This window comes from Physeter macrocephalus, chromosome 17, assembly GCF_002837175.3.
Source record: "Physeter macrocephalus isolate SW-GA chromosome 17, ASM283717v5, whole genome shotgun sequence".
NCBI lineage: Eukaryota > Metazoa > Chordata > Mammalia > Artiodactyla > Physeteridae > Physeter > Physeter macrocephalus.
The window spans coordinates 1,268,116-1,294,310 of NC_041230.1; the positions used below are offsets into that span (position 1 = coordinate 1,268,116).

General features: G+C 40.3%; 2 protein-coding genes and 1 long non-coding RNA gene across 7 annotated transcripts in view; 1 reads left to right on the forward strand and 2 right to left on the reverse strand.

The window, feature by feature from the left end:
• LOC112067260 (zinc finger protein 649-like) overlaps positions 1 to 14,424 on the reverse strand; it is a 34,066-nt gene extending 19,642 nt beyond the window's left edge. For all 5 annotated transcript variants that reach the window (XR_008615568.1, XM_055079157.1, XM_055079159.1 and 2 more), the window contains exons 1-4: positions 14,346 to 14,424; positions 5,742 to 5,937; positions 2,809 to 2,935; positions 2,441 to 2,536 (exon numbers count right to left, since the gene is read on the reverse strand). Coding sequence is in view for 4 of the 5 variants with exons in the window: in XM_055079157.1 (XP_054935132.1) it covers positions 2,441 to 2,536; positions 2,809 to 2,935; positions 5,742 to 5,873 (355 nt within the window). In the remaining variant the exon portion in view is untranslated. The remainder of the gene's footprint in view (positions 1 to 2,440; positions 2,537 to 2,808; positions 2,936 to 5,741; positions 5,938 to 14,345) is intronic.
• Positions 1 to 18,289, forward strand: part of LOC112067267 (uncharacterized) — a 29,230-nt gene extending 10,941 nt beyond the window's left edge. Inside the window, exon 3 of the long non-coding RNA XR_002893191.3 lies at positions 14,410 to 18,289. This is a non-coding gene — a long non-coding RNA (uncharacterized lncRNA). The remainder of the gene's footprint in view (positions 1 to 14,409) is intronic.
• Positions 18,290 to 21,442: 3,153 nt separating this feature from the next.
• LOC102994509 (zinc finger protein 84) lies at positions 21,443 to 25,507 on the reverse strand. Its single transcript, XM_024132588.3, has 3 exons — positions 25,210 to 25,507; positions 24,832 to 24,924; positions 21,443 to 24,121 (listed from the first exon to the last, which is right to left on the reverse strand). Exons 1-3 carry the CDS (start codon positions 25,358 to 25,360, stop codon positions 22,476 to 22,478), a joined length of 1,890 nt encoding a protein of 629 aa, XP_023988356.3. The 5' UTR covers positions 25,361 to 25,507; the 3' UTR covers positions 21,443 to 22,475.
• Between the last annotated feature and the right edge of the window lie 688 nt (positions 25,508 to 26,195).

The following is a 26,195-nucleotide window of genomic DNA, read 5'->3' on the forward strand; positions in this document are numbered from 1 at the left end:
CTTCTAAATTTCTGAAATAGTCTCTATATTTACTATTTACTTGAATTCTGTACAGCCTTCACTGATAGCAGAAACATTTCACACGTTCAAAAGCTTAATTTGTAAATATTACATGAAGATTTGTCCTAGCTTTGCTCATAAAATCTTTGCTCTGAAAGACATTTCTTTGTTTCCCACTAAATTTAGTCTCTTTTATCAAAAATTCTTAGCATCATCTTCCATCTGTTTTTTCCCCCTCTCACACTCCATATTATGGGTTGAATATGTCCCCCAAAGAGATATGTTTAAACCCTAACCCCTAGTAGCTATGAATGTGACCCTATTTGGAATCAGGGTCTTGGCATATGTAATCAAGTTAAGACGAGGTCAAAATGGATTAGAGTGAACCCTAATCCAATGACTGGGGTCCTTCTAAGGAGAGGGAGATTTGGCTACAGACACACAGAAACATACAGGGAGAAGGTCATGTAATAACAGAGGCAAAGACTGGAATGACGTGTCTACAATCTAAGGAACATCAAAGATTTCTGGCCACTACCAGAAGCGAGGAATAGACAAGAAAGGATTCATTCCTAGATCTTTGAAAGGGAGCATGGCTCTACCAATACCTTGATTTTCAAATTCTAGCATCTAAAACTGTGAGAATACATTTCTGCTGTTTCAAGTCACACAGTTTGTGGTAATTTGTTACCTAGGAAACAAACATACCCCATACCTACTTAAGTGGCAAATTCAGTCTTTATTGTTCCAGAATCTTCTCATACTATCCTCAAGCTGGGTTGAAGTCACCAACAACCAGTTCTCACATCTGGTTTTCTGCTTCAACACCTGCTTATTCCAGTCTATTTTCTACTGATAGCCAAGGTGATACCTCTAAAACATAAATTATATCACGACACTGCTATACCCTAATCCTTCTAAAGGTTTTCTCATTAGGAGGAAAATCAAGTGTTTGAAATGGATGACAAGGTCCTATGTGACCAACTGACCTACTGCAAACCCCCAGTTATGACCCCATTGACCTCATCTCCAGTCTTTTGCCATGCTGATGGTTTGGTGTTTACAGTCGTTTTCACCACCAGACATAGTATCTGTGTATTTTTTCCCATTTATTTTTATTGTGATAAATTACACATAACACAAAATTTACCATCTTAATCATTTCTGAGTGCACAGTTCAGTGTATTAAAATGCATTCACAATGGTGTATAACCATCACCACTATCTCTCTCCATTAACTCTTTTCATCTTATAAAACTGAAACTCTATTTTTGTTAAATTTCTGCCTCCTCTTCGAGAGTGGGAACTTAGGTGTTTGAAAGAAGAGAAATTTCTGTGTCATAGTAATATGGTCAACTGGGACTTAAAGCCTTCCTCAGGAGGAAAAGGATAGCTTTAGGGAAAAGAATCTAGCAACAAAATCTAAAGTTTAACTAAGAGAATGATTAATTAACAAATATAAGAAGGAACTGCAGTAAGGTGGGCATGAGGTTTTATGATTTCGTTTAGGCTAGGAAATGAGAATGAGAAATTTTAGAAACGTCTTTCCTAATTACACAAAGAACAGGAACAGCAGAGGCATTAAATACAGGAGCCCAGAGGGTAGAGAAGATTCAAGATAATGCCAGGATTTAAGATGTACAGAAGTACAAGAGAATCTCAATTTTAAAAAGGATGTTGGAAAGGGATTTTCTGGGAGGGAAAATGGTTCTAGTTTCTCACACAAAGAGTGAACTCATTGGGAATTACCATGGAGACAGGTTAAAATATATGGTACCAGCAGGTATATTAGACAGTGTTAAGGGACATGTCAATTGCAAGTCTCCACAAAGAGCTTAACACATTTGAATAAAGTAAGGTTTTATAGCCTATGAGACAGAGCAGAGGGATGACAACAGAACCTTTGAAGAATCTCAGAGGGGGTAAAAAGAAAAGCAAGCAGATGAATACACATTAAGAGACCACATTACTACAAGAGTAAGGCACCTGAGGTACAGTTAGTTGGATGTCGTAAAGGGAAATAAATATTTCCCAATGGAGCAGGAAGGTGTATGAGTCAGAAGACAATGATGAATTCAAAGTTTTCTCTTAGAAGAGAGACACGGAAGGAGGAATTTCATACCAAGAGATGTGAAAGGAACATAAAATCACACTCTAACAAGTGAAGAATGGGAGGATTTGAAAAACCAAGCAAGAATAATCCTAGGAGGGGGAAAGTTGATATCTAAGAAGAAATAAACAGGGATTCATTCCAAGATGAGATAAAGGGGTATATTTTCCTCTAAGCTCTTGCACAGAAAAAGAGCTCTCACATGAGGAAAGGGATACATGGAGGCTGTTTCTGTATCCTCAGATACCCTCACCACTGGGATACCTTCTCTAAAGGACTAGAAAGTGATTTCCACAGCCTTCCCCCTCTTGCTGGTTCTCTCTCACTTACCTGGATGGGGGTGACTGTGAACTTCATCTTCTAAGGTCCACAGTGGTTCTCCTTGTTCCAACTTGGAGAGTATATCAGGTTTGCTAACTTGATACCCTGTTCGTGGGAAATAACAGAAGACTTAGGCTCATCAAATGGCACTAGGGATCTGTGATGCTATGAGAATGGTACACTTTAGGGACTGCACGATCTGCATGTTTGGAAATTAAAGGCTTGTCTCTAAAATGCGGAGAGATTATACCTTCTCATCTGGGGTCGGGGGGAGGACTGAAAATCTCCCACTTCAGAGCACCACAGACAAAACAACTCTTTCAGAAGCTGAAGAAAGAAAAGGCACCTTCCAAGGGACCCAGGGGAGCCGTCCTCACCTACGGACAGCAGGTTGCTATAGTTCTCCAGCATCACGTCCCGGTACAGGTCCTTCTGATCAGGGGCCAGGAGCTGCCACTCCTCCCACGTGAAGTCCACAGCCACGTCCTTCAGTGTCAGTGAACCCTGTAACAACACAGTCCATGTGATAAGAGTGTTTCTCTCATTATTGAAATGGAAGGTATGAAATAATAGAAAAAATATATAATGTTCTCTGTCCCTGGTTGCTGGCTTAGCGCTCCTAAAACCCTTGTAGTCTCCTAAGTGATAAAAGCACTAGGAGCATCTTTTGTTCTAACATTTGGTCTTTGAATTCAATCCTAATCTGACACTATCAACACAGAGTTACCACCAGGCTCCACAGGCTAAAGAGCTCAGTCCCACAAGACTGCCTTCACTTCAGCCACCAGTCCAAAGTCCCAGATTCCAGGTTCCCTGCACTTGTGTCCAACTTAACTACAAATTCGGGGGTTCCCATAACTTCCCTGCTAAGGTTTGATAATTTGCTAAAACAACTCACAGAACTCAGGAAATTATTATGCTTACTCTTATAGTTTATTATAAAGGACACAAATGAATGGTCACATGAAGAGGCTCATAGAGCCAAATCTAAAAGGGTCCTGAGTGCAAGGGCCTCTGTCCCTGTCGAGTTGGGGTGAGTCACCCTCCCAGCAAGTGGACTGTTTGCCTACTTGGAAGCTCTCTGAAGCCCGTTGGGGTTTTTATGGACGTTCCATTACATAGGCATGACTGATTAAACCACTGCCTACTAGTGATAGAGCTCAATCTCCAGCCCCTCTCTTGTCTACTGAGATCAGAGGGTAGAGCCAGAAGTTCCAATCAAGCCTTGGTTTTTCTGGGGATCAGCTCCCATCCTGAAGCTCTCTAGGAGCCCATCCTGAGTCACCTCATTAGCATAAACTCACATATGGCTCAAAGGGGCTTGTTATGTATAAAAAAAGACACTCCTATCTCTCAGGAAATTCCAAAGGTTTCAGGAACTCTGTGCCAGGAACCAGAGACAAAGACTATGTGTGTGTGTGTGTGTGTGTGTGTGTGTGTGTGTGTGTGTGTGTGTGTGTGTGTGTGTGTGTGTGTGTGTGTGTAATATACCACAACGAGTCACTTGTTTAATTAAAATAAAAGGTGTGTGTGTGTGTGTGTGTGTGTGTGTGTAATATACCACAACGAGTCACTTGTTTAATTAAAATAAAAGCAATAAGGAGGTGGGAGGTAACAACTAGATTCTTGGGGGGGGATTCTCTTTCATTTATCAAAATTTTATAAGCAATTGAACTTTTTCTGGTTAAATTTTCCTTATTACTTGATCAATTATTTCATTTTTAATAGCTTTATCAACTTGGGAATTTAAATTTAGTGTCAATACATAATAACCGTCATCACTCACAAAAATACTGTACCTCATTGAATGGCACAGTAGCAGCACCAGGATTAGATGTAATTGCTTTAAACTGACCAAACATCAGTTTGATGATTATTATTTTGCTAGTTTCAATATTTAGATGAGTTCTTCTTTTCAATATAGTTCACTAGTTTTATTCCAATTAAATATAACAATATCTAGCTCTTTCCTATCTACACAAAATATTTAACTTCTTTGGGCATGAAAAGTACAGTAATAACTAGATTTTGAACACAGGGAAGGGCTCTGTATTTTCTGAGATAAGGTAAAGTTCTAAAGCAAACTCTGTGGATCTCAAAAACCCAAGCCATTACCAAACAAGAATTTACAACTCCCTGTGGCCAAATCTGTACTGAAGCACCCGTTCTACAACCTGTTCACAGATGTCCTTTGATAACTGTGCAAACCTTCCATTTTCCTGGGCACTTTAGGTTTTATTCAAGGATAAAACCAGCCCAAGGGCTTCCCTGGTGGCGCAGTGGTTGAGAGTCCGCCTGCCAATGCAGGGGACACGGGTTCGTGCCCCGGTCCGGGAAGATCCCACATGCCACGGAGCGGCTGGGCCCGTGAGCCATGGCCGCTGAGCCTGCGCGTCCGGAGCCTGTGCTCCGCAACGGGAGAAGCCACAACAGTGAGAGGCCCGCGCACCGCAAAAAAAAAAAAAAAAACAGCCCAAAACAAGTGTGGGTATATAAGTCACCAAGCTGTGGTCTTTTGAAAAACTGTATGCACTGAATTCTACTTGGTCTAGTGCAGCAGAGGACTCAGAATAATCATATAAGAAACAGCCATATACAACCTGCTTGTATATCTATCAATATTAGAAGAATGTTATGAACACAATGAATGTTATCACCTCTAGAAAGAAACCATCAAAGAAATTTCCCAAGACTTAAGTACCATGAAATAGTGACATCTCCTGAGGAAATGATCTGCCTTCTCCTCAGATTCAATGCATATCAAATAACTTATCATGATTCTCTGGTTGCAATGGCTGACAGATTATGTGTAAGTTGATGGTTTATGTAACCAGGAGGGACCTGCAGAGTCATACATTATATACCAACATTGGTCATGTAGTATGAAACCTATGAACAATATATACCTGATTCTACTTCATCATGATTTTGAAGGTAGTTTATTTCTCCCCAGAGCCCATTTTTTCACAATTTATACTTTCATTTAATTGGACTGCTATTTTTTTTTTTTTTTTTTTTTTTTTTTTTTTTTTTGCGGTACGCAGGCCTCTCACTGTTGTGGCCTCTCCCGTTGCGCCTCTCCCGTTGCCGACCACAGGCTCCGGACACGCAGGCTCAGCGGCCATGGCCCACGGGCCCAGCCACTCCGCAGCACGTGGGATCCTCCCGGACCCGGGCATGAACCCGCGTCCCCTGCAACGGCAGGCGGACTCCCAACCACTGCGCCACCAGGGAAGCCCTGGACTGCTATTTTTGTACAGACTTCTGGAAATCCATGAGGGAATCAAGAATAAAACAAACCAAAATTCACCTGAGCCTTCATCATTTTCTTGTTTTGGGAAATGCCAAGTAACTGGAATGTTTTTAGTCTCTTCTGGATGTGCCCTAAATTTCTGTTCCAAAATCTCAGTCTCAGGTAACGGCTGTCCCACAAAATGACCATATGCAACTCCAGGAACCTCCTCCTCGTCCTTTACTTGATTTCTCTTGCTCCTCGAAGCCAGGACCTGTGGAGTGAAGAGTAAGTTCATTTGGGTGATATAGTCCCTCTGGGCCCAGATGCTGTCACTGCTGCCGTTCACCCACCTTAAGTCAAGGCCAGTGCTTCTAACTGTCCCTTTATTTGATGCCCCTGAGGCAGTAAAACATAACAATCTCAATGGGGGGAGGTATGCCTTTCTTCTGTGAAGTACAAGTAGCATGAATGAGAAAGGGAAGATGGGAAAGGAAAACCAGCACAGCACAAAGCCTGGCAGAAGAATGGCAGAAGACTTCTCACACAGATCAGTTTTGGGAAAGGAGACATATAGAAGTGAGGCTCTGGACATTTTTTCCCTTAAAATCACATGTGTCCACATACTCCTTTGTAGTGGGTTGAATGGTGCCCCCCCGCAAAGATATGTTCACATCTTAACCCCATGAACATGTGAATGTGATCTGATTTGGTAAAAGGGTCTTTGCAGATGTAATTCTAGGGATCTCAAGATGAGAACATCCAGGATTATCCAGGTAGGCCCTAAAATCCAATGAGTGTCCTTATACCAGACACACTGAGAAGAAACACACAGAGAAGATGAGACCATGTGAAGACAGAGGCAGACATCAGTTGTGCTGCCACAAGCCAAGGAATGCCTGGAGAATCTGGCAGAAAAGAAGAAGTGAATGGACATTTGGCAGGTGTGCTGGAGGTCCCTAAGACGACACCCAGATTCAGTGATTCCTTAGGACTCCCAAGATTTAGCACATAACTGATTTATTACCATGAAAGTATACAAGGCAAAATCAGCAAAGGGAAAAGGTGTGTCAAAGTCTGGGGGAAAACGAGGCACAAGCTTCCAAGAGTCCTGTCTCCATGAAGTCACAGAGGATATGCTCACTTCCCCAGCAACAAGTGATAGCTCATGTGAAATGTGTTAGCTTATTAGAGACTCGGTGCCCATGGCTTTTATGGGGGGCTATTCCTAGTACATACCAAAATTCCAGAATCCCAGAGGAAAACAGGTGTTCAAGACAAACCATATTGTTTGAAAGAAGAGTCTTGGCACAGTGAGCCACTCTTGATAGGGAAGAGTGGGAACCCTCCCAAAATCTAAGTTCCCAGATGCCAGGGAAGGCATCTTGTCAGCAGGCCTTTCCAAGGAGAACAGTCTCAGGTCAGCTATGTTAACTCTTTGCACAGCAAGGAACCAAGAGTGTCTGCTACAATATATTAACAGATTAGAAAAGTCACATGATCGCCAAAATCGATGCTGAGAAAAATACTTCATAAAAATTCAACATCTATTTCAAATTTGAGCCCTGGGTGGGTTAGGAATTCATTACTGTCTTAGCATGAAAAAAACAAAACACGACCTATAGTTTTTTTAAAAAAATACATACAATATACTACCATCTTCATCTGTTTCTAAAACACAAGAGTATGTGTTGTTTGTGGATACATACACATCTAATAAAAGTATGAAAATATGCATAACATATAACAAGATAGCAGTTATCCATGGGAAGAGAAGGGGGGAAATAGAAGATGATATGACTTAAGTTGTATCTGTATATCTTTCAAAAAGAAAAAGAACCATAATAAGAAAACAAAACTGAATAAATCCCACATATGTCCAGCTGAAAGCCAGAGATAAAAGCACTCACTAGGGCTTCCCTGGTGGCGCAGTGGTTGGGAGTCCAACTGCCGATGCGGGGGACGCGGGTTCGTGCCCCGGTCCGGGAGGATCCCACGTGCCGCGGAGCGGCTGGGCCCGTGAGCCGCGGCCGCTGAGCCTGCGCGTCCGGGGCCTGCGCTCCGCAACGGGAGAGGCCGCAACAGAGAGAGGCCCGCATACCGCAAAAAACAAACAAACAAACAAACAAAAAACAGGTTAAAAAAACACTAAGAGGACGGGTGGGTTTGTGTGTGTGTGTGCGCGCGCGCGCGCGTGCTAGTGCAACAATACCATTATTTTTCACCACTGTTCTGGAAACACTCCCAATGCAGTCTGATAAAAGAATCAAGTAAGAATTAGTAACATTAAAAAAAAAGAATTACTAACATAAGAGATGGAGGTCAATTTTAGTGAACACCAAAAATACGAGTATTAAGTTAACTGACCAGTTATACAATCTATATGTAAAAATTGACAGCATTGTAGAGTGACATTAGCAAAAATGGTGGAGTAGAGACCTCCAGGGGATTCCTCAGGAGCACTAAAAAAACTGACAAAAACTGTCAGAATCAACCTTACTGGAACTCTGGAAGATAGTCAATGGTTTACAGAAACAAAGTGAACACCTGACCAGGAGAAAGGTCACTGAAACAGGAGACTTTTTATGGCATTCTAAATTAGCCTTGCCCCCTCAGCCATTGTGGCAGAGCGGCAGCCTGTATTCCTGGTGTGGATGGATACCTGGACCTGTAGGGAGCAAAGTAAATCTTGTCCCCAAGGAATTGTTTGTTTTGACCTATTTGTGGGTTCCCTAAAAGACTGACACAAAAGGCCTGCATACAGGAGACACACGGAGAAGAACATGAGCTTTCACCTCTGTCTGGTACTTAGGCTCAGCAGAAGCTGGAAAAGAAGCCTAAGGCACTGTTATAAATGGCCTGGCTAAGTTTGAAGGAGTGCCACAAACAGAGCCAATATGCAAAGAACTTAAAATCACTTTCTTTTCTGTTTTAAACTCAAAGAGTTCTACAGTGAGACACATAAAATTCAAACTATCAAAAGCCAAAGATAGAGATACTTCAAAGCAGCAAGAACCAACTGTCATATGCAATGGATATGAAATAAGATGCACAGCTGATTTCTATCAGAAATCAGGGAGATCAGAAGGCAGTGCCTTCCTGGAACTTCCCTGGCGGTGCAGTGGTTAAGAATCCACTTGTCAATGCAGGGGACACAGGTTTGAGCCCTGGTCCGGGAAGATCCCACATGCCGCGGAGCAACTAAGCCCATGCACCACAACTACTGAGCCTGTGTTCTAGAGACCATGTGCCACAACTACTGAGCCTGCATGCCACAACTTCTGAAGCCCATGCACCTAGAGCCTGTGTTCCACAAGAGAAGCCACTGCAATGAGAAGCCCACACACTGCAACGAAGAGTAGCCCCCTCTTGCCCCAACTAGAGAAAGCCAAAAATAAATAAATAAATTTATAAAAAGAAAAGAAAGAAAAAAGAAAAGGCAGTGCCTTCTTAAATCAAAGTTCCAAAAGAAAAACGTAGGAGGTAAAACTATTAAACTCTTAGATGAAAACCTAGGCATAAATCGACCTGACCTCAAATTTGGCAACAGAGCCTTAGATATGACACCAAAAAATACAAAGAACAAAATAAAATAAGACTTCGTCAAAAATTTTTTAAAGTTTATTTATTTTTGGCTGCATTGGGTCTTCGTTGCTGTGTGTGGGCTTTCTCTAGTTGCGGTGAACAGGGGCTGCTCTTTGTTGTGGTGCACCAGCTTCTCATTGCGGTGGCTTCCCTTGTTGGGGAGCACGGGCTCTAGGTGCGCGGGCTTCAGTAGTTGTGGCTCGCGGCCTTAGAGCACAGGCTCAGTAGTTGTGGTGCACGGGCTTAGTTGCTCCGTGGCATGTGGGATCTTCCCGGACCAGGGCTGGAACCTGTGTCCCCTGCGTTGGCAGGCGGATTCTTAACCACTGCACAACCAGGGAAGCCCCTAGACTTCATCAAAATTTAAAAGTAGTCTGTATAAGACGCTACCAAGAGAGTGAAAAGGAAACCCACAGAATGGGAGAAAATATTTGCAAATAATATAACTGATTAAGGGTCTAGTGAGCAGAATATATAAAGAACAATTACAATTCTATAACAAAAAGACAATTTAAACAGTGGACAAAAAGACTTGAATAGACATTTCTCCAAAGAACGTATAAAGATGGCACATAAAAAGATGTTCCTCATCATTTGTCATTAGGGAAACAGAAATCAAAACCACAATGAGATACCACTTTACCACTTCATCCCCATCAGCATGGCCATAAAAATAAATAAAATAATAAGTGTTACCATGTGGAGAATTTGAATCCTCATACATTGCTGGAGGTAATGTAAAATGGTGCAGCCTCTGTGGAGTACGGTTTGGCAGTTACCCAAAAAGTTAAATACAGAATTACTATATGACTTAGCAATTATGCTCTTAGGTATATGCCCAGTAGAACTGAAAACAGGTATTAAAACTTGTACTCAAATTTCGGAGCTGCTCTACTCATGATAGCCAAAAGGTGGAAACAACCCAAATGTCTATCAACAAATGAATGAATAAACAAAATGGGGTGTCTATCAACAGATGAATGAATAAACAAAATCCATAAAGTGAAATATTAGCCATAAAAAGGAATAAAGTACTCATAGATGCTACATGAACCTTGAAAACAGTATGCTATCTGAAAGAAGTCAGAAATAACAGGCGACATAATATATGATTCCATTAATATGAAATGTCCAGAATAGGCAAATCCATAGGGACAAAAAGGCATTTAGTGGTTGCCAGGGACTGGCGGTAGAGACAGGAATGGGAAGTGAGTACTTAACGGATGCATAGTTTCCATCTGGGATGATAAAACAGTTCTACAACTAGATAGTGGTGATGTTTGTACAATGTTGTGACTGTACTTAATGTCACTGAATTATACACTTTAAAATGGTTAAAATGATAAATCTTATGTTAAGTGTGTTTTACTACAAAAAGAAACTGATAGAATTATATAAAAGAAAATAGATGTCTGTTACATGGCTGAACATTTTAGTGGAATATTTTAACACTGTATACTGAAAATTTCAAAATAGTTATCACTGGTAACCAAAAATTTTACTTCTAGAAATTTCTGCAAAGGAAATAATGGCATAAGCATGCAAAGATACATATTCCTATAAATGTGTGTATATATATTTATACATAAATGTATATATAATATATTTATATATTTATACATAAATGTATACATATACATAAAGTATTATATAGATGCAGTGATAGAGGATTAACTGATTAGTATAAACTTTCAATGGAATACTGTGCAGCTATTTAAAAACATTCTATATGTAGTGAAAAAATATGTAACTCAAAGTTATATGTAGCATAAATGTTTTTCTGCCATAATACAAAATGTGTAAAACATATGTCTGAAGAAAAATGCACAACCTAAAAGTTGAGAGTTATGTGTTATTCAAAGACCTTACGGGGACTACAGCCTGGGAGGCAACCTCTCAGTAGCTGAGGAACTGCTGAGGTAAGGTAAGGAGGACCCAGGACATATACATAAGTTTTTGCTGAAAAAGAAATATGTAGTTGAATGTGAAAAGATAACTGCTAATCACAAAAAAACCGTATCTCAAGTTAATGATTTTAGTGGTTTTCTATGTATGGGAAGACGCAAGAGTCTGGGCTCGTTGAAATTATTCCTTAGATATGCATCTTAACAATCTAGGGCCAGTATCCTGTTTTTCCCCATCCTGAATTCCCCTCTGGGTGCACCATGGTTGGGGTGGGGGCGTGCTGATGCAGTGGCTGATGGCGGGCAACATTCCTTGTTTACTGGATTGGCAGGTGACATTTTTGTGTGCATATATTTATACAGACATACCCAAAAATACTGATACCAAAAAGTTAATGCGATTATACCTAGATATTATTAGATAGGTCATTTTATTTTCTTAATTATCTTTTCACAAGTATGTAAAATATGTGTAATAGAATATAAAATTATTGTTGCCTAATTATTATTGTAAGTTTATGGTCTTTTAAGTTTTCATTACAAAAAAATGAGTAAATGACATGAGTGATAAATTTTACAAAGTATGAAAGTACAAACAGAAAAATAGCAGCTGTTTATTTCTACCATGTATGTGCCACTAACCATCACAATTTTATATATTTTAATTCCCTTAATTCTCAGCAAACTTGAGAGAGGGACTAAACTTTTATTTGCACAAATGAAGAACAAGACTCAGGTTCAGTAACTAAATAAGTGTTCTGGACCCAATTCCAAATTGTGGTGGAGGGAAGGGGGTCCCCCCATACCACGAAGCAATTCTCCTGACACCAGCTGGGCATCCTACTTCAGTTCAGTTCTGACACTATCTGCCCAGAGACAGCATCAGATCCCACAGGTTAAGGGTTCAGTCCCACAAGACTGCCCTCCCCGCCCCCACCCCGCCGTCACATAAGATGCCATTCTCAAGTCCAGATTATTACCTGTACTTCTGACCAACTGGCTATAAATCACAGGTTCCCATGATCTTCTCCTCAGGTTTAATTAATTTGCTAGAGTGGCTCAAGAACTCAAATATTTTACATACTAGATTACCGGTTTATTATAAAAGAATATAACTCAGGAACAACCTTATGGAAGAGTTGCAGTGGGGAAGGCATGAAGAAAGGGTGTGGAGCTTCCATGCCCTCTCCAGGAGAGCCACTCTCCCAGTACCCCCACGAGTTCACCAACGGGAAGCTCTCTGAATCCCTTCCTTTTAGGTTTTTACAGAAGCTTCATTATATAGGCATGATTGAGTAACTGGCTGGCCATTGGTGGTTGATTCAATCTCCAGCCCTTTCTCCTCCCAAGAGGTCAGGGAGTGGGACTGAAAGTTCCAACCCTCTAATCACATGGTTGGCAGTACAGACAACTAGACCCATCCTTAGGTGCATTCCAAAAGTCACTTCATTAACATAACAAGAGACACCTTAATCACTCTCAAAACTTTGAAAAGTCCAAAGGTTTTAGGAGCTCTGTGCCAGAAATGGGACGAAGACCAAATATTTCTTATTGAAAATCACACTATCACAGTTATTCACCCAAGTCACCAGTAAGAGCAAGAATCCAGATTTTTAAAAGCCAGATTCATTTCATTCGCAAATCCATACATATTTGTCACTGGGACAATATTATTTGGAAATGCTCAGATCATCATTCACTTGGAAAATATAAAGGAAAATAATTAAGCTATTGGTAGAAATGTAGTTGATAGAAATGCTTAAGTATTTAGGGGAAAGTATACTGATGTCTGCAGTTTACTTTGAAATGAACCAAGTCTTTTTTTTAAAAAGAAAGAGGGACTTCGCTGGTGGTCCAGTGGATAAGACTCCGAGCTTCCACTGCAGGGGGCACGGGTTCCATCCCTGGTCGGGGAACTAAGATCCCGCACGCCGTCCAGCGCGGCCAGAAAAATAAATAAATAAAAATAATCAAAAAAAAAAAACAAACAAGATGAATTAATGAATGGAGGGATGGACAGATAACTGACAGAGCAAATATAGTAAAATGTTATGGTACAATCTAAGTGGTGGGTATAGTACATGTGCACTGTAGAATTCATTCAACTTTGCTATGTTTGGAATTTTTCATAATAAAATGTTGAGTTCTTAATTTCATAATGAACTGTTGAGTTAGAAAAAGCTATTAGTAATCATAAAATTTCAGTGTAGTAACCAAAAAAAGTATTTAATAATATATTTTTAATTGTTTTACTATGTTAAAGAAATTGAAAGGAGATAAAAATTAGAAGGAAAAAAAAAAAAAAGACCCTAATTTCAATTGCAACAAAGGCAAAAAACCAGGAAGGAGATGTGGGTCAGGGAAACAAACCCTCGGGTAAATACCAAATCCTAATGTAATCCTAGAAGTAATAACTAATAGAATTTGTATTATGGAAATGTTTAGAATATGAAATTAACTTTTTTAAAAGAGACAAATTACACCTGTTTCCATAGTTTATCTGAATTATGAAAATTAAGAAGAGAAAAAAACCCAAAAATTGAAATATACTAACATTTGAATAAGAGTTGGGAAACAGAATTTGAGGGACCAGAAGGGTTATTTTACTGGTGTCAAAAAGAATCTGAAAAGAAATATCCAAGTAAACTCTCAGTAAGGAGAAAAGACACCTCATCTTAAATAGAAAGTTTACCACTTTAGATTTGCTTAATGCTTATCTCCCCAAATTTCGTATCTGTGGGGACGAAAGGAGAAGGTGATGTAGGACCCTAAGGAGACGTCCAAAGCAGTCCTTGGAGAGGAAAGTGGGCTTCAAGGACTGAAGGGAATTGTAGCGTTCATCTGGTCTATCTCACCCCTGGCTACTCCGTCACTGAGCGCCAAATGAATTCAAACACCACTTACATTGACAAATACCAACACCCCTCCCGTTCCCAATTACTGAGCCCTACTAACAAAGTGAACTGCAAAGACCCCAAACTGACCTCACGACTCTGAGTCCTTGATTTCGATGGGCCTTTAATGCACGACCACGAGAGCTCCCCCATGCCCGACAGCAAAGGCATCCCAACCTCAGACCCATGGTGCCAGACCACCAGCTCTCCCCGCGGACTCTGCGGCTCCTACCTACACGGACGCCCACAGATCCTCTCTCACCCCTTAACCTATCCCACGGAGAGAGTCACACACTGACCAGATTTCCTCTTGATCCCACTGCGATCTCCTAGCGGCTACACTTGTGAATCCTTTCATTTCAGGTTTCCTAAAGCCAGCTTCGGCACCGGACTACGGCGGCCGATGAGGGACTGAAACTTTTCTACGCAGCACCGACAATTGGACTTCCGGCTTCTCCTTTGGGGGTAATGTGTCCGCTCCCTGTGCGCCTCGCCTCCCTGGGGGCAGCCATCTTTGAGTATTTATCATGCAGAACAGAGATGGCTGTTTCTGCGCCACTAACCCGGATGGCTCGAGACCAGTAAAAGTCCCCTGAACTGTTCCCTCACCTGATAATTCATCCCCTGTGCGGCGAGGCTGGAAGGGTTGCGAACAACACTGCACAAGCTACATAGAGTTTCAGAGGCTCGAGCTTATACAAGGCAAACGTGGCGCCGGCTCCGTCCACTTCAGCGGTCAAGAAAGAAACGGCCCAATGAGCGCGGCCATGTAAAAGGAATTTCAGGTGTCCGTACAGCGGAGAACACGCCCCCTCTCCCCCTAAAGTGAACAGGATGGCCCGCCAAGCTTGGGTAATAGAAGGGCCCATGACAAGTCCCTGTATCTCAGCTTGTGAGGTTAGACTTAGCAGGTGAGTGCGGGTCAAAGTGTGAATTCATTGTCGAGGTTGTCTTTTGTTTCACGCCAGTTCGGAAAACACCAAGTGTTGAAATTTGAAATTGTGGTCTATGAAGTAAGTGGATACAAAAGCTACTGTGATGCTGTCAGAGCATCAGCAATGCAGTGCTAATATTTTTTGAATAAATCGTTGTTGAACACAAATTCTTGTGCTAAGTAAACCAAAATGTTGGACTTTGGAGCAAAGAGAGGTTTATTGCAGGGCCAAGGATGGAGAATGTGTGGCTCGTGCTCGAAAAACCCGAGCTCCCTGACGGTTTTGGGGGAAGAGTTTTTAAAGGCAAAATTTGGGGTGAGGGCTGGAGGATGTGTGACTTTCTTCTGATTGGTGGTGAGGTAACAGGGCGGTGTCCAGGAATCTTTTGCTCAGCCTGAAGTTACCATCCTCTGCTTGGTTGGACGCCTTAGTTGCTACAGAACTCAAAGGTATATTGTTATGTGTATCCCTTGAGGAGGAACCAGGACCCTGCTTTACGCTGCACTATTGTTTCTTGACTGCTTTTCCTTTGTTACTGCCTTCCCTTACTTCCCTAATTAGAAGCTATTTGAATCTGCCCGTTGGAACTCATGGAAGGTCTAGGAGGCTGAAGACTTTTTCCTACGAACAAGAAAGGGGGGACACGGAAATGCTTTTATACCCGGGAGGGCCCACAGGGTTCTGCTAGGTTTCAAAATTACACACAACCATTCTTTCTGGGACTATGTCATCAAGGCCTTAACACTTCTGCTTGCATCTGAGATTATTGGGAGATGATTCTGGAGCATCTATGTTCTGCTTTGTCACTTTTTTATGTCCAACCCCTTCTCTCTGTTCACCCCTTACCCTATCTCTGCATCTTAGTCCAAGCCCCTTCCAGCTATAGCAGCAGTGAGCTATTGTTGCAGGAGAAGGGGGGAGCAAGAGAATGGTCACATCCCAGGTCTCAAGAGAGTCCTTGGCTTCTCGCAGGAAAGAATTCAAGAGCGAGCAATAATAAAGTGAAAGCTAGCTTATTCAGAGAAGTACACATTCCATAGGCAGAAGGTGAGAGCGGCCCCGAGTAATTTCATAGGCTAACAAGTGGAAGGATTATTCCAACTGTTTGGGGGAAAGGGCAGGAATTTTGAGGAATTGGGCCACCACCCACTTTTTGGTCCTTCTTGGTCGGGCTTGGAACTGTCATGGCACTGGTGGGTGTGTCATTTAGCATGTTAATGTATTACAGTGAGTGTATAATGAGGCTCAAGGTCTATGGGAAGTCAAATCTTGGGCCTAGCAAGTTCTAACCAGTTTATATCATATCCTCAATGGCTGTGTCATTCTTTCAATGGCTGTGCCCTGCTCCCTTCCTTCCTGTTTCACTAAGGCAGAGACAAATCAAGTATTCCTTACAAACTTTTAAGACATATAAGTCGGTCAACGGTAACTTTACAGATATGTCCCCAAAAGCTATTAAAACTATCCTATCAGGTAAGAATTGCCATAATTTTTTTTTTTTTTTTTTTTTGGTACGCGGGCCTCTCACTGTTGTGGCCTCTCCCGTAGCGGAGCACAGGCTCCGGACGCGCAGGCTCAGCGGCCATGGCTCACGGGCCCAGCCGCTCCGCGGCATGTGGGATCTTCCCGGACCGGGGCACGAACCCGTTTCCCCTACATCGGCAGGCGGACTCTCAACCACTGCGCCACCAGGGAAGCCCCCATAATTTTTTTTTTTTAAGTTGAAAGAATTAAAATCTCAGAACCGGCCCTCCGCAAATTGGCCTGCTTCCAATTAAAAGTGAAGTTTAGTGTCTTTTCATGTTAATTGGCTATTCAGAATCACCTCTGCTATGGATATGCCTATTGATTTTTACTCTGTTGTCATTTTCTTATTGATTTGTTGAGTTAAAGAAAGACACACAACATAAGAGTTGTGATTTCTAAGTTTTATTCAGGTTCTTGCTGAGGATCATAGTCCGGGAGGCAGCCACTCAATTAGTATAAGCATATAGGTTAGGGGGTCCTTGGAGACAGAGAACCAGGAATGGCTTTCTTGACATGAGAGGACCCATTTTGGCCTAAGCCATTTTGTCATCTAAGCCTAGCCATAATTCTTGCCCTTGAACAGGTCTCAGTAATCAATGATCTTAAGGGAACAAAGGAATGCAGGAACAGAGAAAAGGCAGTCAAACAATAGTGCAGTGATAAAACAGAGTCCTATTTCCTCCTCAAGGGATATACATAATAATGTATCTTTCAGTTGCCCAGGAACTAAGGCCCTCACTTAGGTAGAGGAGAGAATGATCTTGACTCTCCTGACTTCAGTCAACTAAAGTTTGGACACTGTCAACTTTTGCCCCAGTTTTATGCTGAATTCTCCTCTGCTCAAACCCCTTCTTGAATATGCATGTACCCTTAGCTTAAAACTTCCCCAGTTTTGCTGTTCCTGGGAGACACTGCTTTGGAAAAGATCCCTGGTGTTCTTCTTACTTACTGCAAGTAATAAATCCTTCCTTCTCCCCATCTTTGGCTTGGTTGTGCCTGTTGGCTCGACAGTCACCAAGAGGTGAACCCAGTTTTGTGGTGACATTAGCTCTGAGGAAATCGCTCTGAAGAGGTAGGGGAGAAGCCCTTCTATATATGATTTTTGGCTAGGAACTACATGCAGTCAGGCATACATCTTGGTAAAAGATTTACTGCTAATCATACAGGAAAAAAATGTCTCAAGTTAATCTTTTTAGGGCTTATCTCTGTATGGGAATATGTAAGAATCCAGTGTCATTACAATTCTTCCTGAGATATTCATCTAACTATCTATGGGGCTTGCCTATTCATGTGCATTCTAAGCCCAGAGTGCCTCATTCTGTTTTCTATTTAAATTCCTCTCAGAGTGCACTGTTGATCAGCAACTGCAGTGGATTACAACTTAACCCTTGTCAAACTGGATGTTGAAACTCTTTGTCTTAGTGATCCTAATTTTTCTGCATCCCCAGATTCATAAGCGCTCTTTTTACAGTCTAAGTTTTCATCTTTTTCAGTTAAGTGTTGCGATATATGCTTCCAGTCTTCAGCTTGTTCTTACTGTTGTTGATGTCTGTGTTTTATTTTAATGTAAAATGTTATGCTTGAAAAGGAAACCAAATCTTGGAAAGTTAAAGTCAAGCTCATTGTAACTTGAGTTTAATCCCCATTTCAGAAAAGAATTTGAGACTTTGCAGTTACAGTCTAGGAAGGGATTAATAAAAACATATCTAAAGTTTGGCTTATGCGCTTTCAAAAGGAAGTACACCTTGTGCGGTATGGGGGAAATAGGAGACCATTTTATTTGACCATAGGAACAAACTTTGCAGTTACATTCTAGGAAGGGATTAATAAAAACATATCTAGGGCTTCCCTGGTGGCGCAGTGGTTGCGCGTCCGCCTGCCGATTGTGCGGTATGGGGGAAATAGGAGACCATTTTATTTGACCATAGGAACAAAACACATTATCCAATCAAGCAATACCAGGAATCAAGCTAATATTTAACTTTATTTTCTGATACTGGGGACTTTCTCTCAAACTGTTTAGAACTCAAAGTGGGTATAAAACCTGTGAACAGTCATCATCTTCAAACCCTAAATATGTGGCTGGTTTAGAAGAAAGAAAATTATAAAGATGATGACTTCTACTGTATTTCATCCAATCTAAGATAACTTCGGTTGTATGATACCCTACTATTTTATGTACCAAGTTCTCCATTTAAATATGTCAAGCCCATGTATACACCGATGTGTATAAAATTGACGACTAATAAGAACCTGCAGTATAAAAAAACAAACAAAAAAGAAAAACAACTAATACTAAACTTTTTTGGGGTTATTTGTATGGAAATATGTTAATATAAATGTTTCAGACATTACATGGAATGTCTAAAAATCTTATATGTTCTAGTATAATGTTATAAGTTATAATTCTAGTTATTAACTTTAAAATGTATATCTCAGAAATAACTAAATTTCCTTGTCAATTGCATTATTATGAACTTTCATCAAATCTTTAACCATGATCATTTTTAAGTCTTTTGTCATTTACAGACAGTTCTGGGTGTACTCTGATGCTTTTGCAAAAATGTTCCTATAAAGGGGTTTCATCTTCAAGGAATTCATGGAAAAGACTCTGACAAGTACAGGTTTCTGGTAAATGACTATAGTGCTGAACTGAATGAATAAGCATTTTCAGAACTCTAATGGAAAACTGATGAAGTCATAAAAGTGCTAACAAAAGATCAAGATGAAAAAAACATTAATTACATGGGACTGAGTGAACTGATGAGGATGATTATAATTTTTGTGACTTTCTGTTTGAATAAAACAAAAAAAAATCCCACAAGGACTCAGAGGCAAAAAATATACAAATCAATTTTCACTGCAAAGTAAAGGAGCTGTTACAGTGGAGGATTACTGGACTGAATGTCAATATTATGACATAGTATGAGTGTGTTTTTTGTTTGGTAATTGCAATCATTGTTTCTTTTGTTGTGGTCATCCATTTACAGTGCTTGGTGTCAGTTTATTTATCTCTTGTAAAAATAAAATACAGTGTGTGTGTCTGAGTTGTGGAGAAAAAAAAAGAAATTCAGTTTGGGTTTTTAAAAATATCTTCTATGTTTCTACTTAACTTTTTAAATTTATGGATTACAGTTGTAACTCTTTTAATGTCCTTGTCTACTAATGCTAACATTTGTGTCAACTCTGATAGATTTTTCTCCTTGGTTTAGATCATAGTTTCCTGTTTTTTGTAGGCTTGGTAATCTTTGATTGGATTCTAGAAATTTTGAATTTTATTTTGTGGGTTCTGGGTATGCAGTATGTAATTTGTGGAGGTATACTGGCAAAAGAATCAGTGAAACCATCAAAACTTAAATATCATTTACATGCAGAATTTAGTAACATTTGCATTTATCAAGAATATGTGTGGGCTTCCCTGGTGGCGCAGTGGTTGAGAATCCACCTGCCGATGCAGGGGACACGGGTTCGTGCCCCGGTCCGGGAAGATCCCATATGCCGCGGAGCAGCTAGGCCCGTGAGCCATGGCCGCTGAGCCTGCGTGTCCGGAGCCTGTGCTCTGCAACGGGAGAGGCCGCAACAGTGAGAGGCCCACGTACCATAAAAAAAAAAAAAAAAAAAAAAAAAGAATGTGTAATTTGCACATGACGGTGATAAGGAAAAATTAGCATATTTTTTCAGCTTAGTTGCTATCAAACATAGTGAACTCTAAAATGTACAAAACTGTGATCATTACACTGTCAAAAATATGGTTTGGAGTTAAAGTTTTTCATAGGAGTAGCTTCTGATGGTTCAACTACAATGACAAAAATATTCTGCAGTAGTTACTCAGATTGTATGAATTTATATATTATATGTATATTTATTTATTTTTCAGATAAACATGTTGACATCACACTGTAAAAAAAAAAAAATAGCCAGTGACCAGTGATTTAATCAATCATGCCTATGTAACAAAGCCTCCAAATGAATGGGATTTGGAGAGCTTCTGGGTTGATGATCATGTGGAGGTTCAGGAGGAGTCACATTTTAGGCAGAGCATGGAAGCTCTGCACTCTTTCCCCATACTTTGTCCTATGCCTCTCGTATCTAGCTGTTCCTGAGTTATACCCTTTTATAATAGATCAATAATCCAGTAAGTAAAATGTTTCTGTGGGTTCTGTGAGCCTCTCTAGCAAATTATTGAATCTGTGGAGGGAGTCATTGGAACCTCCAATTTGTAGCCTGTTGGTGAGGAGCACAGGGAACAATCTGGACTTGCTATCCTCTGAAGTGGAGAGGAGGACAGCCATATAAGACTGAGCCCTTAACCTATGGAATCTGATGCTATCTCTGGGTAGATAGGTCAGAATTGATTTGAATTGTAGGACAGCCAGGGTCTAAGAATTTCTTAGTGGCATAGGGGAACCCCCTCCCGCTCTGCAACACATCAGAATTGGTAACCAGAAAAATAGCAGGTGAGACTTTTGTCCACAAATGGCCTTGTATCATTTAGGATCTGGTGTTTCAGAATTGTCCCTCCAGGTTACATATTTTCTATTTCTATATATTTCTATAAATATGTTCCTATATATATGCTATAAAATTTAAGATGTGTAAAATATTAATATAAAAATTCCTTAAAGAACCTAAATAAAATAATGTAATTGTAAAAAAAAAAAAAAATCAATGTTGCGGCCTCAGCCCCATTCACACCTTTATGTAGTTTATAATGGAAAAAGCAGCAGTAAAATTAAATATGTTGTTAACTTCCAAAAAATAAATAAATATGTCAAGCCATCAACTGTATGCTGTATTTTAACTTCAGAGTTATTAATACATGGGAAAAATTTTCCATCTTAGAATCGATGAAAAAAAGTTTCACTCGAGAGACTCAAAAATTTCCAGGCCCACTTGCTAATACCAGCATACAGTGGGGCGTGGTAGAGGTGGTGAGATATTCAGTATTAAGATTTTTTTTTTTTTTCTTTTTGGCTGAGTTGGGTCTTCATCGCTGCATGCAGGCTTTCTCTAGTTGGGGCGAGCAGGGGTTACTCTTCGTTGAGGTGCGCAGGCTTCTCTTGTTGCAGAGCATGGGCTCTAGGCACGCAGGCTTCAGTAGTTGTGGCACATGAGCTCAGTAGTTGTGGCTTGTGGGCTCTAGAGCTCAGGCTCAGTAGTTGTGGTGTGTGGGCTTAGTTGCTCCGCGGCATGTGGGATCTTCCCAGGCCAGGGCTCGAACCTGTGTCCCTTGCATTGGCAGGCGGATTCTTAACCACTGCACCACCAGGGAAGCCCTTACGATTTTTTACTAAAATAATGAATCATGTAGTTCATTTACAATTTATGTAGCATTGTAATGATACAAAGACTCAGTGCAGATGTTCTATGGTAAAGTTTTATGACATTTAAGCACATGGACTAGGGAGTCACAACTATTAGGCTAACACATGCAATTCCCAAATACAAACAATCATTTTATAATAAAAATAGGTACAAAACACATATTCTCACATGGTTCTGATATAACTTTTGCTTTGTTTTCTGACTACTGTATTTATTTACATATTTAATACTTTCTATAGTGCTGTTTATTATGTCACAGCTACAGAAAATTAATTCCCTCATAAAATGATACCCATGAAAGCATGATTCCAAGATTCTTTAAAGTATAGACTTTTCCCCTGAATGTGAATTCTCTGATACCAATGTAGCTGAATTTCATACCAACAACATCCCCACAATTAAAACATACACAGAAGTTCCTATTTATTCTCTCTGGGCTACATTCAATTGACATTCATCGGGAAAGGTATTTCCTCCTGTCTGGCATTCTATGCAGTACTGCTTTCTGATAAGTAATAAGTTGTGATTCTGAAAAGAAGACAGGTCCACATCTGCTGCAGTCTTAAGGTTTCACTCCTATGTAAACTCTGGAGTGTAAGGAGCTATTTCCTGTCAATGACAACTTTTGGATATCTACTTTCTTCACAATTTCTCTCTGTGAGTTTTCTGATGTAAAATGAGGCTGAATTTGTGGGAGAAAGTTTTCCAACACTCACTGCATCCATAAGGTTTCTCACCTGTGTGAGTTCTTTGATGTATAATAAGATGTGACCTCTGGGCAAAAGATTTCTGACATTCACTGCATTCATGGGGTTTTTCTCCTGTATGTGTTTTCTGATGTAAAACAAGGCTAAACTTGATAGGGAAAGTTTTCCCACATTCACTGCATCCATAGGGTTTCTCTCCTGTATGGATTCTCTTATGAATGATGAGGCTAAACTTGTGACAGAAAGCTTTCCCACATTCATGGCATTCATAAGGTTTCTCTCCCGAGTGAATTCTCTGATGAATAAGGAGATATGACTTCCGGCTGAAGGCTTTGTGGCATTCACTGCACTCATAAGGTTTCTCTCCGGTGTGAGACCTCTGATGAATAGTGAGATGTGACTTTTGGGTGAAAGCTTTCTGACACTGACTGCATTCATAGGGTTTCTCACCTGTATGAGTTCTTTGGTGTAGGATGAGACTAAATTTGATGGAGAATGTTTTTCCACATTCACTGCATCCGTAGGGCTTCTCTCCTGTGTGAGTTCTCAAGTGAGTATTGAGGAGTGACTTTACACTAAAGCCTTTTCCACAGTCCCTGCAATTATATGGTTTCTCTCCTGTGTGAGTTCTCTGATGTCTAATGAGCTCAGATCTCTGGATGAAGGCTTTCCCACATTCACTGCATCCATAAGGTTTTTCCCCTGTATGTGTTTTTTGATGTAAAATGAGGCTAAACTTAAGGGGAAATGTTTTCCCACACTCACTGCAACCATAGGGTTTCTCTCCTGTGTGAGATCTCTGATGAATAATGAGCTGTGACTTGTTGCTGAAGCTTTTCTGACATTCTTCACATCTGTAGGGTTTCTCTTCTGTGTGAGTTCTTTGATGTAAAGTGAGTTGTGACTTATCGCTGAAGCCCTTCTGACATACATGACACTCAAACCGTTTCTCTCTTGTGTGAGTTCTCTGATGTTTATTAAGGCATGACTTATCAGTAAAGGCTTTCCCGCATTTGTTGCACTCATAGGGTTTCTCTCCTGTATGGGTTCTCTCGTGTAAAATGAGATGGGACTTCCGCCTGAAGGCTTTCTGGCATCTACAGCATCCAAAGGATTTCTCTCCTGTGTGTGTTCTCTGATGCTTAATGGGGTCCAACTTCTGAGAAAAGGCTTTCCCACAGTCATTGCAGTTATAGTGTTTCTCTGCTGTATGAGTTTTCCAATATTTAATAAGCTGTGACTTATGGCTGAAAACTTTCATATGTTCATTATATTCATTGTATTTTTGTCCAGTATGAATTTTCTCATGCTTAGTGTAAAGAAATAATTTGTCATATTGATTAAATTCAAATTCATTTCTTGCATAACTTTTATGCTGAGTAATACACTCTAGATTAGGTTTCAAATGTTTCCCAAGTATGTCAAGTGTATGAGATCTTTGTGCTAAGGAGATATCAAGGTTTAAGCTCAGAGAAGATATTTTTCCAAATGCATTATCTTTGTGGTAACTCTCCATAGTTTCCAGGTTGCCATGGTTTCCTTTGTGCCAGTCTCTATGATTATCAACTTGCCAGGTGTCTTCTAGAAACAGACCAATGAATCCATAATGACCATGTAATAGAAGGAGTAGAATCTCAGCAAAGGCAAAAGAGAGAAGAGGAAAGGAGACTGTGGGTATATACCCAAAGTCTGTGACATTTATAAGTGAAAGGAGATAAAGAAAATGAAAAAGAAAAAAAAAAGGAATAAACTACAAGAGGCATGAGAGATACACAGAATGGGAAGAAGGGAGAATTTATGAATGCTTGAGTATATAAGAAAAGAGAGCTATAACCATGGATTAGGGAGGCAGAGACAAGGAGAAGGCAGGTAAACTGAGGATAACAAGGAGAAAGATTATTTAGGAGAGCAAGTTCCAAGATGGACTAGAGAGGGATCTGATCAGAATATCTAAAACAAGGAAATGTGCTTTTTAAACCCAGGCAAAAGAGACCTAATATGGAGAGATTAGAAAGTGGAGTCATGGCGCTTTCACTGCTGAGGGCCCGGGTTCAATCCCTGGTCAGGGAACTAAGATCCCGTAAGCTGCACAGTGCAGCCAAAAAAAAAAAAAAAAAAAAAAAAAGTGGAGTCAATGTTAATGTACATGGGAGCTCACGTCAGCTGTTCTGAGTCACATTCAGAGCTTAAAAATTTCAAGACTTCTCCAGACATTTCAGAGGCACCTCCCTCTTTCTGGCCAACTAGGATTTTAACTTCCTTTTATCCCACAGGGCTGTTTTTTCACTCACCTGGATGAATCTGACTCTGGCTTTCTTCCTCTATTATCCATGGTGTTTCTTGTTCCAACCGGTAGAATGCATCTGCTTTGGTAACTTGATACCCTACTCAAGGGGAATTACAGAGGACCCATGGACCCAAATACAAGCCCTCTGTAAACTGGGAAAGGTTACATTTAAGGGGCTGAACAAATTGCATCTTGGCCAAGTAAAGGACTTTTCCTTTGGAAGTGAGAGAAAAATACTGTTAGAGGCCACAAGGTACTGAAATCTATGATGTATGAAACTCAAGTCTAAAAAAGTAAGGCAGTTGTAAGCCTCCACCCCTTTCATCCCTGAGAAAGAAAAGGCAATCCGTTGCCTACATTGCCGAGGGAACGCTCTCCTTACCCACTGATACTAAGTTGATATAATTTTCCAACATCACATCTTGATACAGGTTCCTCTGAACACGGTCCAGTAGCTGCCACTCCTCCCAGGTGAAAACCACAGCCACATCCTTGAATGACAGTGAGCCCTGTAATAGAACATTCCTATTCATCCTAGAGGGATCATCATTGGTTCATACTAGGAAAATAAATAGGAATTTCTTGTTACTTTTCCCATGGTAAGCTATTTGACTGCTTTCTATTAACTAGTTTTGCATTATACTTTGTAGGAAAACCAATTTTTTACTTAAAATATCCTATCTTTGTGCTTCCATCCAATCATTCACTGACTCACCTGTTCATCCATTCACAAAAAAGGAGTAGAATAGAGAACATGGCTTAAGTCCTTTAATCTAGAAACCACACAACCTGTGTGTATGCACCTATATGTCAGACAGTATATCAAGCATTCCTTTGTAAATAAGACTCACTTCTATCCTGAAGGAACACACTAGCTTGCAAAGATGTAAGTGCACAAGAGAACAATAGATTTATACATGTCAAGTAAGTATATATAAATATATACCATGTGAGCATCAATGGGGAGGAGAAAAATTGTATAGGGGAAAATTGTAAAGGAGAAAAATTCACAGAGGTGAATTTGGAACTAATTCTTGTGAGATCAAGTCTATGTTTTATGGCGAATTGCAGAGGGAAGAGGTGGCATGGCATTCCAGAAAGAAGTAACATGAATGATAGCACAATGAAACCATGAGCATTCAAAACACTGAAAATACGTTTTCTCCTAAGTTGTGAAATTAAATGACTCAATTTAGAGCAGGTGGTGCACTCAAAACATTTTTCACTTATTATTATTTGTTATTATATGCTGATAATGGAGAGACTTCCAAATAAGTGGTTAAGTGTATATATGTTAAAAGAAAGTATATAAACTGTAACCTTAATTATGACAATATGTATATTTAGGTACTGTGTAGTAAAGCAGAC

Coding starts and splice junctions, on each gene's coding strand:
- LOC102994509 (XM_024132588.3), bottom strand. CDS start 25,360: ATGAATAGGAATGTTCTATTACAGGGCTCACTGTCATTCAAGGATGTG. Junction 24,925..25,209: donor TATCAACTTAGTATCAGTGG/GTAAGGAGAGCG, acceptor CCCCTTGAGTAG/GGTATCAAGTTACCAAAGCA. Junction 24,122..24,831: donor CCAGAGTCAGATTCATCCAG/GTGAGTGAAAAA, acceptor GTCTGTTTCTAG/AAGACACCTGGCAAGTTGAT.